This window comes from Oncorhynchus mykiss, chromosome 10 (genome assembly GCF_057628025.1).
Source record: "Oncorhynchus mykiss isolate SJ-2025 chromosome 10, ASM5762802v1, whole genome shotgun sequence".
NCBI classification, from domain to species: Eukaryota; Metazoa; Chordata; class Actinopteri; order Salmoniformes; family Salmonidae; genus Oncorhynchus; species Oncorhynchus mykiss.
Genome location: NC_143031.1, coordinates 88,098,412 through 88,111,424, shown reverse-complemented (window position 1 = coordinate 88,111,424; position 13,013 = coordinate 88,098,412). Strand labels below are relative to the sequence as shown.

At 47.8% G+C, this 13,013-nt stretch overlaps 1 protein-coding gene across 1 annotated transcript in view; it reads left to right on the top strand.

The window, feature by feature from the left end:
• The first annotated feature begins 263 nt into the window (after positions 1 to 263).
• prss12 (serine protease 12) overlaps positions 264 to 13,013 on the top strand; it is a 73,560-nt gene continuing 60,810 nt past the window's right edge. The window contains exons 1-3 of the mRNA XM_090188431.1: positions 264 to 1,037; positions 2,694 to 2,832; positions 12,516 to 12,691. Coding sequence (XP_090044557.1) covers positions 662 to 1,037; positions 2,694 to 2,832; positions 12,516 to 12,691 — 691 coding nt within the window. The 5' untranslated portion in view covers positions 264 to 661. The remainder of the gene's footprint in view (positions 1,038 to 2,693; positions 2,833 to 12,515; positions 12,692 to 13,013) is intronic.

Sequence of the window (13,013 nt, the reverse complement as noted above, 5' to 3'; positions counted from 1 at the left end):
AGCCAAGAGGTAGCTGATGTGTGGGATGTATAAGGTGAATTAACATATTGTTCTATTCAATTAATTATTATTGTTATTATTCTCATGTTATTTGTTTGTTCTCTGATTATGATCATAATCACAGCCCTGTAGGATACATCCACCTTGTTATGACCCATCAATAAGACTATTACAATAACACACACACACACACAGGGCTCCTGTGTGATTCTCAGTGCTAGAGGCGTCACTAAAGACCCTCGTTCGATTCCAGGCTGTATCACAACCGGCCGGGGTAGGGTTTGGCCAGGGTAGACCGTAATTGTAAAATAAGAATTTGTTCTTAACTGACTTGCCTAGTTAAATAAAGGTTCTACGCAACACACAAGCGCGAGAGTCACTCGGGATCTCATTAACTACCGGGCTCGAGGCACGAGCTCTGTTTCGTTCATTGATCCGCGTCTCTTTTAAAAACTCCTTTCTTGCCTGGTATTCTCACTCACACACACCCGGTCCCGGTCGATCCTATCCCACACTATGTAGACAGGTTCAGAATCAAGAGAGCGCATTTCTGAGAAGAGGTGGCGTGAACCGGTTTAGTGTTTATTTCTCTCTCTCGGTTAAGGACTACATTTGAGAGCGAGAGGAGAGGGAGAAAAGAAAGGCTGAACCGAGAAAACAAATGTCTAGGCTACTCTACAACAACATCATGGACTCTGTTCTCCTCTCAGTCGTTACGCTGGTAGTTGTTTTCGCCTCCTCTTCCTACTCTCTTTCCTCCTCCGACGTCGTTCCCTCTCCTTCCTTCATTCTACCGTTTACCGACTGTGTCCAGAGCCGCGGGAGAGACGGGTTCTACCAAGGGGCTGTGGACGTGACGGAGTCCGGTGCGGTGTGTATGAGGTGGAGCGAGGTAGCGGGGTTTGAGGAGCGCTATCCGGGTAGAGGGCTGGGGGATCATAACCGCTGTCGGAACCCGGACAACAGGATCAGACCCTGGTGCTTCTTCAGGAACAGCCGCGGCAGAACGGACTGGGGCTACTGCGACTGTAAACAAGGTAGAGGAAGGAGAGAGAGGTGTGTGTGTGTGTGTGTGTGTGTGTGTGTGTGTGTGGCAACAGCGGGCATGTCTCAGCAGATGGAAGCATCTCATTAATATTGAGGTATGTGTCTGGTTGGTGGCTAGACTAAGAAACGTTGTTATGTTAAAATGTATCAAGATCGACAAGCTGTCAGGTAATAGGGGGAGACTCTACCAAGATCGACAAGCTGTCAGGTAATAGGGGGAGACTCTACCAAGATAGACAAGCTGTCAGGTAATAGGGGGAGACTCTACCAAGATCGACAAGCTGTCAGGTAATAGGGGGAGACTCTACCAAGATCGACAAGCTGTCAGGTAATAGGGGGAGACTCTACCAAGATCGACAAGCTGTCAGGTAATAGGGGGAGACTCTACCAAGATAGACAAGCTGTCAGGTAATAGGGGGAGACTCTACCAAGATCGACAAGCTGTCAGGTAATAGGGGGAGACTCTACCAAGATAGACAAGCTGTCAGGTAATAGGGGGAGACTCTACCAAGATCGACAAGCTGTCAGGTAACAGGGGGGGACTCTACCAAGATAGACAAGCTGTCAGGTAATAGGGGGAGACTCTACCAAGATCGACAAGCTGTCAGGTAATAGGGGGAGACTCTACCAAGATAGACAAGCTGTCAGGTAATAGGGGGAGACTCTACCAAGATAGACAAGCTGCCAGACAAGCTGTCCGTCATTAGGGGGAGACTCTACCAAGATCGACAAGCTGCCAGACAAGCTGTCAGTCATTAGGGGGAGACTCTACCAAGATAGACACGCTGTCAGTCAATAGGGGGAGACTCTACCAAGACAGACAGGCTGTCAGTCATTAGGGGGAGACTCTACCAAGATAGACAAGCTGTCAGTCATTAGGGGGAGACTCTACCAAGATAGACAAGCTGTCAGACATTAGGGGGAGACTCTACCAAGACAGACAGGCTGTCAGTCATTAGGGGAGACTACCAAGATAGACACGCTGTCAGTCATTCGGGAGGAGACTCTACCAAGATAGACAAGCTGTCAGTCATTAGGGGGAGACTCTACCAAGATAGACAAGCTGTCAGTCATTAGGGGGAGACTACCAAGATAGACACGCTGTCAGTCATTAGGGGGAGACTCTACCAAGACAGACAAGCTGTCAGTCCTTAGGGGGAGACTCTACCAAGACAGACAAGCTGTCAGTCATTAGGGGGAGACTCTACCAAGACAGACAAGCTGTCAGTCATTAGGGGGAGACTCTACCAAGATAGACATGCTGTGTGATTTAGTAGTGCTGTACCGGACGTTCTCTGCAGGGACTGACTGAATGTTCTGAGGATGTTCTGTGTCTCTCTCTCTCTCTCTCTCTCTCTCTCTCTCGCTCTGTGTCTCTCTCTCTCTCTCTCGCTCTGTCTCTCTCGCTCTGTCTCTCGCTCTGTCTCTCGCTCTGTGTCTCTCACTCTCTTGCTCTGTGTCTCTCTCTCTCGCTCTGTGTCTCTCTCTCGCTCTGTGTCTCTCTCTTTCTCGCTCTGTTTCTCTCTCTTTCTCGCTCTGTCACTCTTGCTCTGTCACTCTCGCTCTGTCACTCTCGCTCTCTTTCTCTTTCTCTCTTCCTCAGTGGAAAATGATCTAAACGGTGTGTGTGTGTGTGTCTCGTCCAGGGTCAGTGCGCCTGCAGGGCGGCCGCTCTAAGCTGGATGGCAGGGTGGAGGTGTATCTACAGGGGGTCTGGGGGTCTGTCTGTGGTGATGACTGGGGAGAGCAGGACGCTACAGTGGTCTGCAGACAGCTGGGACAGGGGTGAGTCACACCCATGCGCGGGCACAACACACACACACACACACTCACATATGCAGTCTCACAAACGCACAAAGAAAGTGGTAGTGAAAAAGAAAGGAGTGGAGCGGTTATCCTAGAAAAAGGAGTGGAGCGGTTATCCTAGAAAAAGGAGTGGAGCGGTTATCCTAGAAAAAGAAAGGAGTGGAGCGGTTATCCTAGCAAAATGAGTGGAGCGGTTATCCTAGAAAAAGAAAGGAGTGGAGCGGTTATCCTAGAAAAAGGAGTGGAGCGGTTATCCTAGAAAAAGGAGGGGAGCGGTTATCCTAGAAAAAGGAGTGGAGCGGTTATCCTAGAAAAAGAAAGGAGTGGAGCGGTTATCCTAGAAAAAGAAAGGAGTGGAGCGGTTATCCTAGAAAAAGGAGTGGAGCGGTTATCCTAGAAAAAGGAGGGGAGCGGTTATCCTAGAAAAAGGAGTGGAGCGGTTATCCTAGAAAAAGAAAGGAGTGGAGCGGTTATCCTAGAAAAAGAAAGGAGTGGAGCGGTTATCCTAGAAAAAGAAAGGAGTGGAGCGGTTATCCTAGAAAATAAAGGAGTGGAGCGGTTATCCTAGAAAAAGAAAGGAGTGGAGCGGTTATCCTAGAAAAAGGAGGGGAGCGGTTATCCTAGAAAAAGGAGGGGAGCGATTATCCTAGAAAAAGAAAGGAGTGGAGCGGTTATCCTAGAAAAAGGAGTGGAGCGGTTATCTTAGAAAAGGGAAGGAGGGGAGTGGTTATCCTAGAAAAATGAAGGAGTGGAGCGGTTATCCTAGAAAAAGGAGGGGAGCGGTTATCCTAGAAAAAGAAAGGAGTGGAGCGGTTATCCTAGAAAAAGGAAGGAGTGGAGCGGTTATCCTAGAAAAAGAAAGAAGTGGAGTGGTTATCCTAGAAAAAGGAGTGGAGCGGTTATCCTAGAAAAAGAAAGGAGTGGAGCGGTTATCCTAGAAAAAGGAGTGGAGTGGTTATCCTAGAAAAAGAAAGGAGTGGAGCGGTTATCCTAGAAAAGAAAGGAGTGGAGCGGTTATCCTAGAAAAAGAAAGGAGTGGAGCGGTTATCCTAGAAAAAGGAGGGGAGCGGTTATCCTAGAAAAAGGAGTGGAGCGGTTATCCTAGAAAAAGGAAGGAGGGGAGTGGTTATCCTAGAAAAAGGAGGGGAGCGGTTATCCTAGAAAAAGGAGGGGAGCGGTTATCCTAGAAAAAGAAAGGAGTGGAGCGGTTATCCTAGAAAAAGGAAGGAGTGGAGCGGTTATCCTAGAAAAAGAAAGGAGTGGAGTGGTTATCCTAGAAAAAGGAGTGGAGCGGTTATCCTAGAAAAAGAAAGGAGTGGAGCGGTTATCCTAGAAAAAGGAGTGGAGCGGTTATCCTAGAAAAAGAAAGGAGTGGAGCGGTTATCCTAGAAAAGAAAGGAGTGGAGCGGTTATCCTAGAAAAAGAAAGGAGTGGAGCGGTTATCCTAGAAAAAGGAGTGGAGCGGTTATCCTAGAAAAAGAAAGGAGTGGAGCGGTTATCCTAGAAAAGAAAGGAGTGGAGCGGTTATCCTAGAAAAAGGAGTGGAGCGGTTATCCTAGAAAAAGAAAGGAGTGGAGCGGTTATCCTAGAAAAAGGAGTGGAGTGGTTATCCTAGAAAAAGAAAGGAGTGGAGCGGTTATCCTAGAAAAAGGAGTGGACCGGTTATCCTAGAAAAAGAAAGGAGTGGAGCGGTTATCCTAGAAAATAAAGGAGTGGAGCGGTTATCCTAGAAAAAGAAAGGAGTGGAGCGGTTATCCTAGAAAAAGGAGGGGAGCGGTTATCCTAGAAAAAGGAGGGGAGCGATTATCCTAGAAAAAGAAAGGAGTGGAGCGGTTATCCTAGAAAAAGGAGTGGAGCGGTTATCCTAGAAAAGGGAAGGAGGGGAGTGGTTATCCTAGAAAAATGAAGGAGTGGAGCGGTTATCCTAGAAAAAGGAGGGGAGCGGTTATCCTAGAAAAATAAAGGAGTGGAGCGGTTATCCTAGAAAAAGGAAGGAGTGGAGCGGTTATCCTAGAAAAAGAAAGGAGTGGAGCGGTTATCCTAGAAAAAGGAGTGGAGCGGTTATCCTAGAAAAATAAAGGAGTGGAGCGGTTATCCTAGAAAAAGGAGTGGAGCGGTTATCCTAGAAAAAGAAAGGAGTGGAGCGGTTATCCTAGAAAAGAAAGGAGTGGAGCGGTTATCCTAGAAAAAGAAAGGAGTGGAGCGGTTATCCTAGAAAAAGGAGGGGAGCGGTTATCCTAGAAAAAGGAGTGGAGCGGTTATCCTAGAAAAAGAAAGGAGTGGAGCGGTTATCCTAGAAAAAGGAGTGGAGCGGTTATCCTAGAAAAAGAAAGGAGTGGAGCGGTTATCCTAGAAAAGAAAGGAGTGGAGCGGTTATCCTAGAAAAAGAAAGGAGTGGAGCGGTTATCCTAGAAAAAGAAAGGAGTGGAGCGGTTATCCTAGAAAAATAAAGGAGTGGAGCGGTTATCCTAGAAAAATTAACGAGGGGAGTGGTTATCCTAGAAAAGGGAAGGAGGGGAGCGGTTATCCTAGAAAAATTAACGAGGGGAGTGGTTATCCTAGAAAAGGGAAGGAGGGGAGTGGTTATCCTAGAAAAAGGAGGGGAGCGATTATCCTAGAAAAAGGAGTGGTGCGGTTATCCTAGAAAAAGGAGTGGAGCGATTATCCTAGAAAAAGGAAGGAGGGGAGCGGTTATCCTAGAAAAAGGAGGGGAGCGATTATCCTAGAAAAAGGAGTGGTGCGGTTATCCTAGAAAAAGGAGTGTAGCGATTATCCTAGAAAAAGGAAGGAGGGGAGCGGTTATCCTAGAAAAAGGAGTGGTGCGGTTATCCTAAAAAAGGAGGGGAGCGGTTATCCTAGAAAAAGAAAGGAGTGGAGCGGTTATCCTAGAAAAAGGAAGGAGTGGAGCGGTTATCCTAGAAAAAGGAGGGGAGCGGTTATCCTAGAAAAAGGAGTGGAGCGGTTAGCCTAAAAAAAGGAAGGAGGGGAGCGGTTATCCTAGAAAAAGAGAGGAGTGGAGCGGTTATCCTAGAAAAAGGAAGGAGTGGAGCGGTTATCCTAGAAAAAGGAGGGGAGCGATTATCCTAGAAAAAGGAGTGGTGCGGTTATCCTAGAAAAAGGAGTGGAGCGATTATCCTAGAAAAAGGAAGGAGGGGAGCGGTTATCCTAGAAAAAGGAGTGGAGCGGTTATCCTAGAAAAAGGAAGGAGGGGAGCGGTTATCCTAGAAAAAGAAAGGAGTGGAGCTGTTATCCTAGAAAAAGGAAGGAGTGGAGCGGTTATCCTAGAAAAAGGAGGGGAGCGATTATCCTAGAAAAAGGAGTGGTGCGGTTATCCTAGAAAAAGGAGTGGAGCGATTATCCTAGAAAAAGGAAGGAGGGGAGTGGTTATCCTAGAAAAAGGAGTGGAGCGGTTATCCTAGAAAAAGGAGTGGAGCGGTTATCCTAGAAAAAGGAAGGAGTGGAGTGGTTATCCTAGAAAAAGGAGGGGAGCGGTTATCCTAGAAAAAGGAGTGGAGCGGTTATCCTAGAAAAAGGAGTGGAGCGGTTATCCTAGAAAAAGGAAGGAGTGGAGTGGTTATCCTAGAAAAAGGAGGGGAGCGGTTATCCTAGAAAAAGGAAGGAGGGGAGCGGTTATCCTAGAAAAAGGAAGGAGGGGAGCGATTATCCTAGAAAAAGGAAGGAGTGGAGCGGTTATCCTAGAAAAAGAAAGGAGTGGAGCGGTTATCCTAGAAAAAGGAAGGAGTGGAGCGGTTATCCTAGAAAAAGGAGGGGAGCGGTTATCCTAGAAAAAGGAGTGGAGCAGTTATCCTAGAAAAAGGAAGGAGGGGAGCGGTTATCCTAGAAAAAGAGAGGAGTGGAGCGGTTATCCTAGAAAAAGGAAGGAGTGGAGCGGTTATCCTAGAAAAAGGAGGGGAGCGATTATCCTAGAAAAAGGAGTGGTGCGGTTATCCTAGAAAAAGGAGTGGAGCGATTATCCTAGAAAAAGGAAGGAGGGGAGCGGTTATCCTAGAAAAAGGAGTGGAGCGGTTATCCTAGAAAAAGGAAGGAGGGGAGCGGTTATCCTAGAAAAAGAAAGGAGTGGAGCTGTTATCCTAGAAAAAGGAAGGAGTGGAGCGGTTATCCTAGAAAAAGGAGGGGAGCGATTATCCTAGAAAAAGGAGTGGTGCGGTTATCCTAGAAAAAGGAGTGGAGCGATTATCCTAGAAAAAGGAAGGAGGGGAGTGGTTATCCTAGAAAAAGGAGTGGAGCGGTTATCCTAGAAAAAGGAGTGGAGCGGTTATCCTAGAAAAAGGAAGGAGTGGAGTGGTTATCCTAGAAAAAGGAGGGGAGCGGTTATCCTAGAAAAAGGAGTGGAGCGGTTATCCTAGAAAAAGGAGTGGAGCGGTTATCCTAGAAAAAGGAAGGAGTGGAGTGGTTATCCTAGAAAAAGGAGGGGAGCGGTTATCCTAGAAAAAGGAAGGAGGGGAGCGGTTATCCTAGAAAAAGGAAGGAGGGGAGCGATTATCCTAGAAAAAGGAAGGAGTGGAGCGGTTATCCTAGAAAAAGAAAGGAGTGGAGCGGTTATCCTAGAAAAAGGAAGGAGTGGAGCGGTTATCCTAGAAAAAGGAGGGGAGCGGTTATCCTAGAAAAAGGAGTGGAGCAGTTATCCTAGAAAAAGGAAGGAGGGGAGCGGTTATCCTAGAAAAAGAGAGGAGTGGAGCGGTTATCCTAGAAAGAGGAAGGAGTGGAGCGGTTATCCTAGAAAAAGGAAGGAGGGGAGTAGTTATCCTAGAAAAAGGAGGGGAGCGATTATCCTAGAAAAAGGAGTGGTGCGGTTATCCTAGAAAAAGGAGTGGAGCGATTATCCTAGAAAAAGGAAGGAGGGGAGCGGTTATCCTAGAAAAAGGAGTGGAGCGGTTATCCTAGAAAAATGAAGGAGGGGAGCGGTTATCCTAGAAAAAGAAAGGAGTGGAGCTGTTATCCTAGAAAAAGGAGGGGAGCGATTATCCTAGAAAAAGGAGTGGTGCGGTTATCCTAGAAAAAGGAGTGGAGCGATTATCCTAGAAAAAGGAAGGAGGGGAGTGGTTATCCTAGAAAAAGGAGTGGAGCGGTTATCCTAGAAAAAGGAGCGGAGCGGTTATCCTAGAAAAAGGAGTGGAGCGGTTATCCTAGAAAAAGGAAGGAGTGGAGTGGTTATCCTAGAAAAAGGAGGGGAGCGGTTATCCTAGAAAAAGGAAGGAGGGGAGCGGTTATCCTAGAAAAAGGAAGGAGGGGAGTAGTTATCCTAGAAAAAGGAGGGGAGCGATTATCCTAGAAAAAAGAGTGGTGCGGTTATCCTAGAAAAAGGAGTGGAGCGATTATCCTAGAAAAAGGAAGGAGGGGAGCGGTTATCCTAGAAAAAGGAGTGGAGCGGTTATCCTAGAAAAAGGAAGGAGGGGAGCGGTTATCCTAGAAAAAGAAAGGAGTGGAAGTGTTATCCTAGAAAAAGGAAGGAGTGGAGCGGTTATCCTAGAAAAAGGAAGGAGTGGAGCGGTTATCCTAGAAAAAGGAGTGGAGCGGTTATCCTAGAAAAAGGAGTGGAGCGGTTATCCTAGAAAAAGGAAGGAGGGGAGCGGTTATCCTAGAAAAAGAGATGAGTGGAGCTGTTATCCTAGAAAAAGGAAGGAGTGGAGCGGTTATCCTAGAAAAAGGAAGGAGGGGAGTAGTTATCCTAGAAAAAGGAGGGGAGCGATTATCCTAGAAAAAAGAGTGGTGCGGTTATCCTAGAAAAAGGAGTGGAGCGATTATCCTAGAAAAAGGAAGGAGGGGAGCGGTTATCCTAGAAAAAGGAGTGGAGCGGTTATCCTAGAAAAAGGAAGGAGGGGAGCGGTTATCCTAGAAAAAGAAAGGAGTGGAGCTGTTATCCTAGAAAAAGGAAGGAGTGGAGCGGTTATCCTAGAAAAAGGAGGGGAGCGATTATCCTAGAAAAAGGAGTGGTGCGGTTATCCTAGAAAAAGGAGTGGAGCGATTATCCTAGAAAAAGGAAGGAGGGGAGTGGTTATCCTAGAAAAAGGAGTGGAGCGGTTATCCTAGAAAAAGGAGTGGAGCGGTTATCCTAGAAAAAGGAAGGAGGGGAGTGGTTATCCTAGAAAAAGGAGTGGAGCGGTTATCCTAGAAAAAGGAGGGGAGCGGTTATCCCAGAAAAAGGAGTGGAGCGGTTATCCTAGAAAAAGGAGTGGAGCAGTTATCCTAGAAAAAGGAAGGAGTGGAGTGGTTATCCTAGAAAAAGGAGGGGAGCGGTTATCCTAGAAAAAGGAAGGAGGGGAGCGGTTATCCTAGAAAAAGGAAGGAGGGGAGCGATTATCCTAGAAAAAGGAAGGAGGGGAGCGGTTATCCTAGAAAAAGGTCTCTAGACAGGACAGGTGATGTAACAGGTGATGTAGCAGGTCTCTAGATAGGACAGATGTTGTAGCAGGTCTCTAGACAGGACAGGTGATGTAACAGGTGATGTAGCAGGTATCTAGATAGGACAGATGTTGTAGCAGGTCTCTAGACAGGACAGGTGCTGTAACAGGTGATGTAGCAGGTCTCTAGATAGGACAGATGTTGTAGCAGGTCTCTAGACAGGACAGGTGATGTAACAGGTGATGTAGCAGGTCTCTAGATAGGACAGATGTTGTAGCAGGTCTCTAGACAGGACAGGTGATGTAACAGGTGATGTGGCAGGTCTCTAGACAGGACAGGTGATGTAACAGGTGATGTAGCAGGTCTCTAGACAGGACAGATGATGTAGCAGGTCTATAGACAAGACAGATGATGTAGCAGGTCTCTAGACAGGACAGGTGATGTAGCAGGTCTCTAGACAGGACAGATGATGTAGCAGGTCTCTAGACAGGACAGGTGATGTAGCAGGTCTCTAGACAGGACAGGTGATGTAGCAGGTCTCTAGACAGGACAGATTATGTAGCAGGTCTCTAGACAGGACATATGATGTAGCAGGTCTCTAGACAGGACAGATGATGTAACAGGTGATGTAGCAGGTCTCTAGACAGGACAGATGATGTAGCAGGTCTCTAGACAAGACAGATGATGTAGCAGGTCTCTAGACAGGACAGATGATGTAGCAGGTCTCTAGACAGGACAGGTGATGTAGCAGGTCTCTAGACAGGACAGATTATGTAGCAGGTCTCTAGACAGGACATATGATGTAGCAGGTCTCTAGACAGGACAGATGATGTAACAGGTGATGTAGCAGGTCTCTAGACAGGACAGATGATGTAGCAGGTCTCTAGACAAGACAGATGATGTAGCAGGTCTCTAGACAGGACAGATGATGTAGCAGGTCTCTAGACAGGACAGGTGATGTAGCAGGTCTCTAGACAGGACAGATTATGTAGCAGGTCTCTAGACAGGACATATGATGTAGCAGGTCTCTAGACAGGACAGATGATGTAACAGGTGATGTAGCAGGTCTCTAGACAGGACAGGTGATGTAACAAGTGATGTAGCAGGTCTCTAGACAGGACAGATGATGTAACAGGTCTCTAGATAGGACAGATGATGTAGCAGGTCTCTAGACAGGACATATGATGTAGCAGGTCTCTAGACAGGACATATGATGTAGCAGGTCTCTAGACAGGACAGATGATGTAACAGGTGATGTAGCAGGTCTCTAGACAGGACAGGTGATGAAACCGGTGATGTAGCAGGTCTCTAGACAGGACAGATGATGTAGCAGGTCTCTAGACAGGACAGATGATGTAGCAGGTCTCTAGACAGGACAGGAGAGGTAACAGGTGATGTAGCAGGTCTCTAGACAGGACAGATGATGTAGCAGGTTTCTAGACAGGACAGATAATGTAGCAGGTCTCTAGACAGGACAGGTGATGAAACCGGTGATGTAGCAGGTCTCTAGACAGGACAGATGATGTAGCAGGTCTCTTGACAGGACATATGATGTAGCAGGTCTCTAGACAGGACAGATGATGTAGCAGGTCTCTAGACAGGACAGATGATGTAGCAGGTCTCTAGACAGGACAGGAGAGGTAACAGGTGATGTAGCAGGTCTCTAGACAGGACATATGATGTAGCAGGTCTCTAGACAGGACAGATGATGTAGCAGGTCTCTAGACAGGACAGGTTATGTAGCAAGTCTCTAGACAGGACAGGTGATGTAACAGGTGATGTAGCAGGTTTCTAGACAGGACAGATGATGTAGCAGGTCTCTAGACAGGACAGATGTGGTAACAGGTCTCTAGACAGGACAGATGATGTAGCAGGTCTCTTGACAGGACAGATGATGTAGCAGGTCTCTAGACAGGACAGAGGACTTCTAAATGTGGTGTTTAACCTTGACCCCTGTTTAAACTGGACTCTTTAGATTCTCCTTTCCTCCTCTCCTCTCTCCTTTCCTCTCCACTCTTCTCCTCTCCTTTCCTCTCCTTGCTCCTCTCCGCTCTCCTTTCCTCTCATCTCTCCTTTCCTTTCCTCTCCTCTCTCCTTTCCTCTCATCTCTCCTTTCCTCTCATCTCTCCTTTCCTCTCATCTCTCCTTTCCTCTCATCTCTCCTTTCCTCTCCGCTCTCCTTGCTCCTCTCCTTTCCTCTCCTTGCTCCTCTCCTTTCCTCTCCTTGCTCCTTTCCTCTCATCTCTCCTTTCCTCTCATCTCTCCTTTCCTCTCATCTCTCCTTTCCTCTCATCTCTCCTTTCCTCTCCGCTCTCCTTGCTCCTCTCCTTTCCTCTCCTTGCTCCTCTCCTTTCCTCTCCGCTCTCATTTCCTCTCCTCTTTCCTCTCTCATTTCCTCGCCTCCTCTCCTCTCCGCTCTCCTTTTCTACACAGTCTTCGTAGTCTGTCCCATCCTGACCTCAGAACCCCACCGACTCAAGTCCTTAGCTAGCTATTTACCCCCTACTCCATCACACACACTTAATGTAGTGGTATTGACTGTGGGTCATAGCCTGTAGAAGGGGATACTGTACTAGGGGTCATAGCCTGTAGAAGGGGATACTGTACTAGGGGTCATAGCCTGTAGAAGGGGATACTGTAATAGGGGTCATAGCCTGTAGAAGGGGATACTGTACTAGGGGTCATAGCCTGTAGAAGGGGATACTGTACTAGGGGGTTATAGCCTGTAGAAGGGGATACTGTACTAGGGGTTATAGCCTGTAGAAGGGGATACTGTACTAGGGGTCTTAGCCTGTAGAAGGGGATACTGTACTAGGGGTCAACAGGGACAGGAAGGAGGTGGGAGATGTGGACAGATCTTATCCAGAGACAGAACTCCTCAGCTGTGGTGGGAGAGGTGGAGAGACCCCTTGATTTCCCTGGTGGAAATAGAGACGCTGCAACCTCTGACATGCTGACACCGATACACACACACACACACACACACACACACACACACACACACACACACAGAGATAGAGACATACAGTAAACACACACACACACAGCTCCAAAGGTCAGGTCAGAGGAGAGGGCTGGGGGGGAAGACAGACATGCTAAAGAGGGTGACAGTGATTGGTTTAAAACGACTGCTTGACTGTGTGTGTGTGTGTGTGTGTGTGTGTGTGTGTGTGGGGGGGGGGGGGGGGGGGGGGGGGGGGGGCTGCGTGTGTCTGTCTGTCTGTCTCCGTGTGTCTCTGTGTGCATCCTGTCTGTCTGTCTGTCTGTCTGTCTGTGTCTCCATCTCTCTCTCCCTGTAGTTTCTCTGGCCGAGCTCGCTCCTCCGCCCTATCTCCTCGAGGGGGTGTGGTCAGAATGCACTGGGGGGCGGTCCACTGTCAGGGGGAGGAGCCTGATATACTGCAGTGTCCCAGTGTTCCATGGAAAGGAGGGGAGTGTCCCCACGCTGCAGCCGTCACCTGTACCCCAATGGAAGGTAGGAGGGGAGTGTCCCCACTCTGCAGGGGTCACCTGTACCCCAATGGAAGGTAGGAGGGGAGTGTCCCCACTCTGCAGGGGTTAGCTGTACCCCAATGGAAGGTGGTGGTGGGAGGGACTAGTACTATTCAGACTGGACTAGTACTATTCACACTGGACTAGTACTATTCAGACTAGTCCTATTCAGACTGGACTAGTCGTATTCAGACTGGACTAGTACTATTCAGACTAGTCCTATTCAGACTGGACTAGTTGTATTCAGACTGGACTAGTCCTATTCACACTGGACTAGTACTATTCAGACTGGACTAGTAGTACTC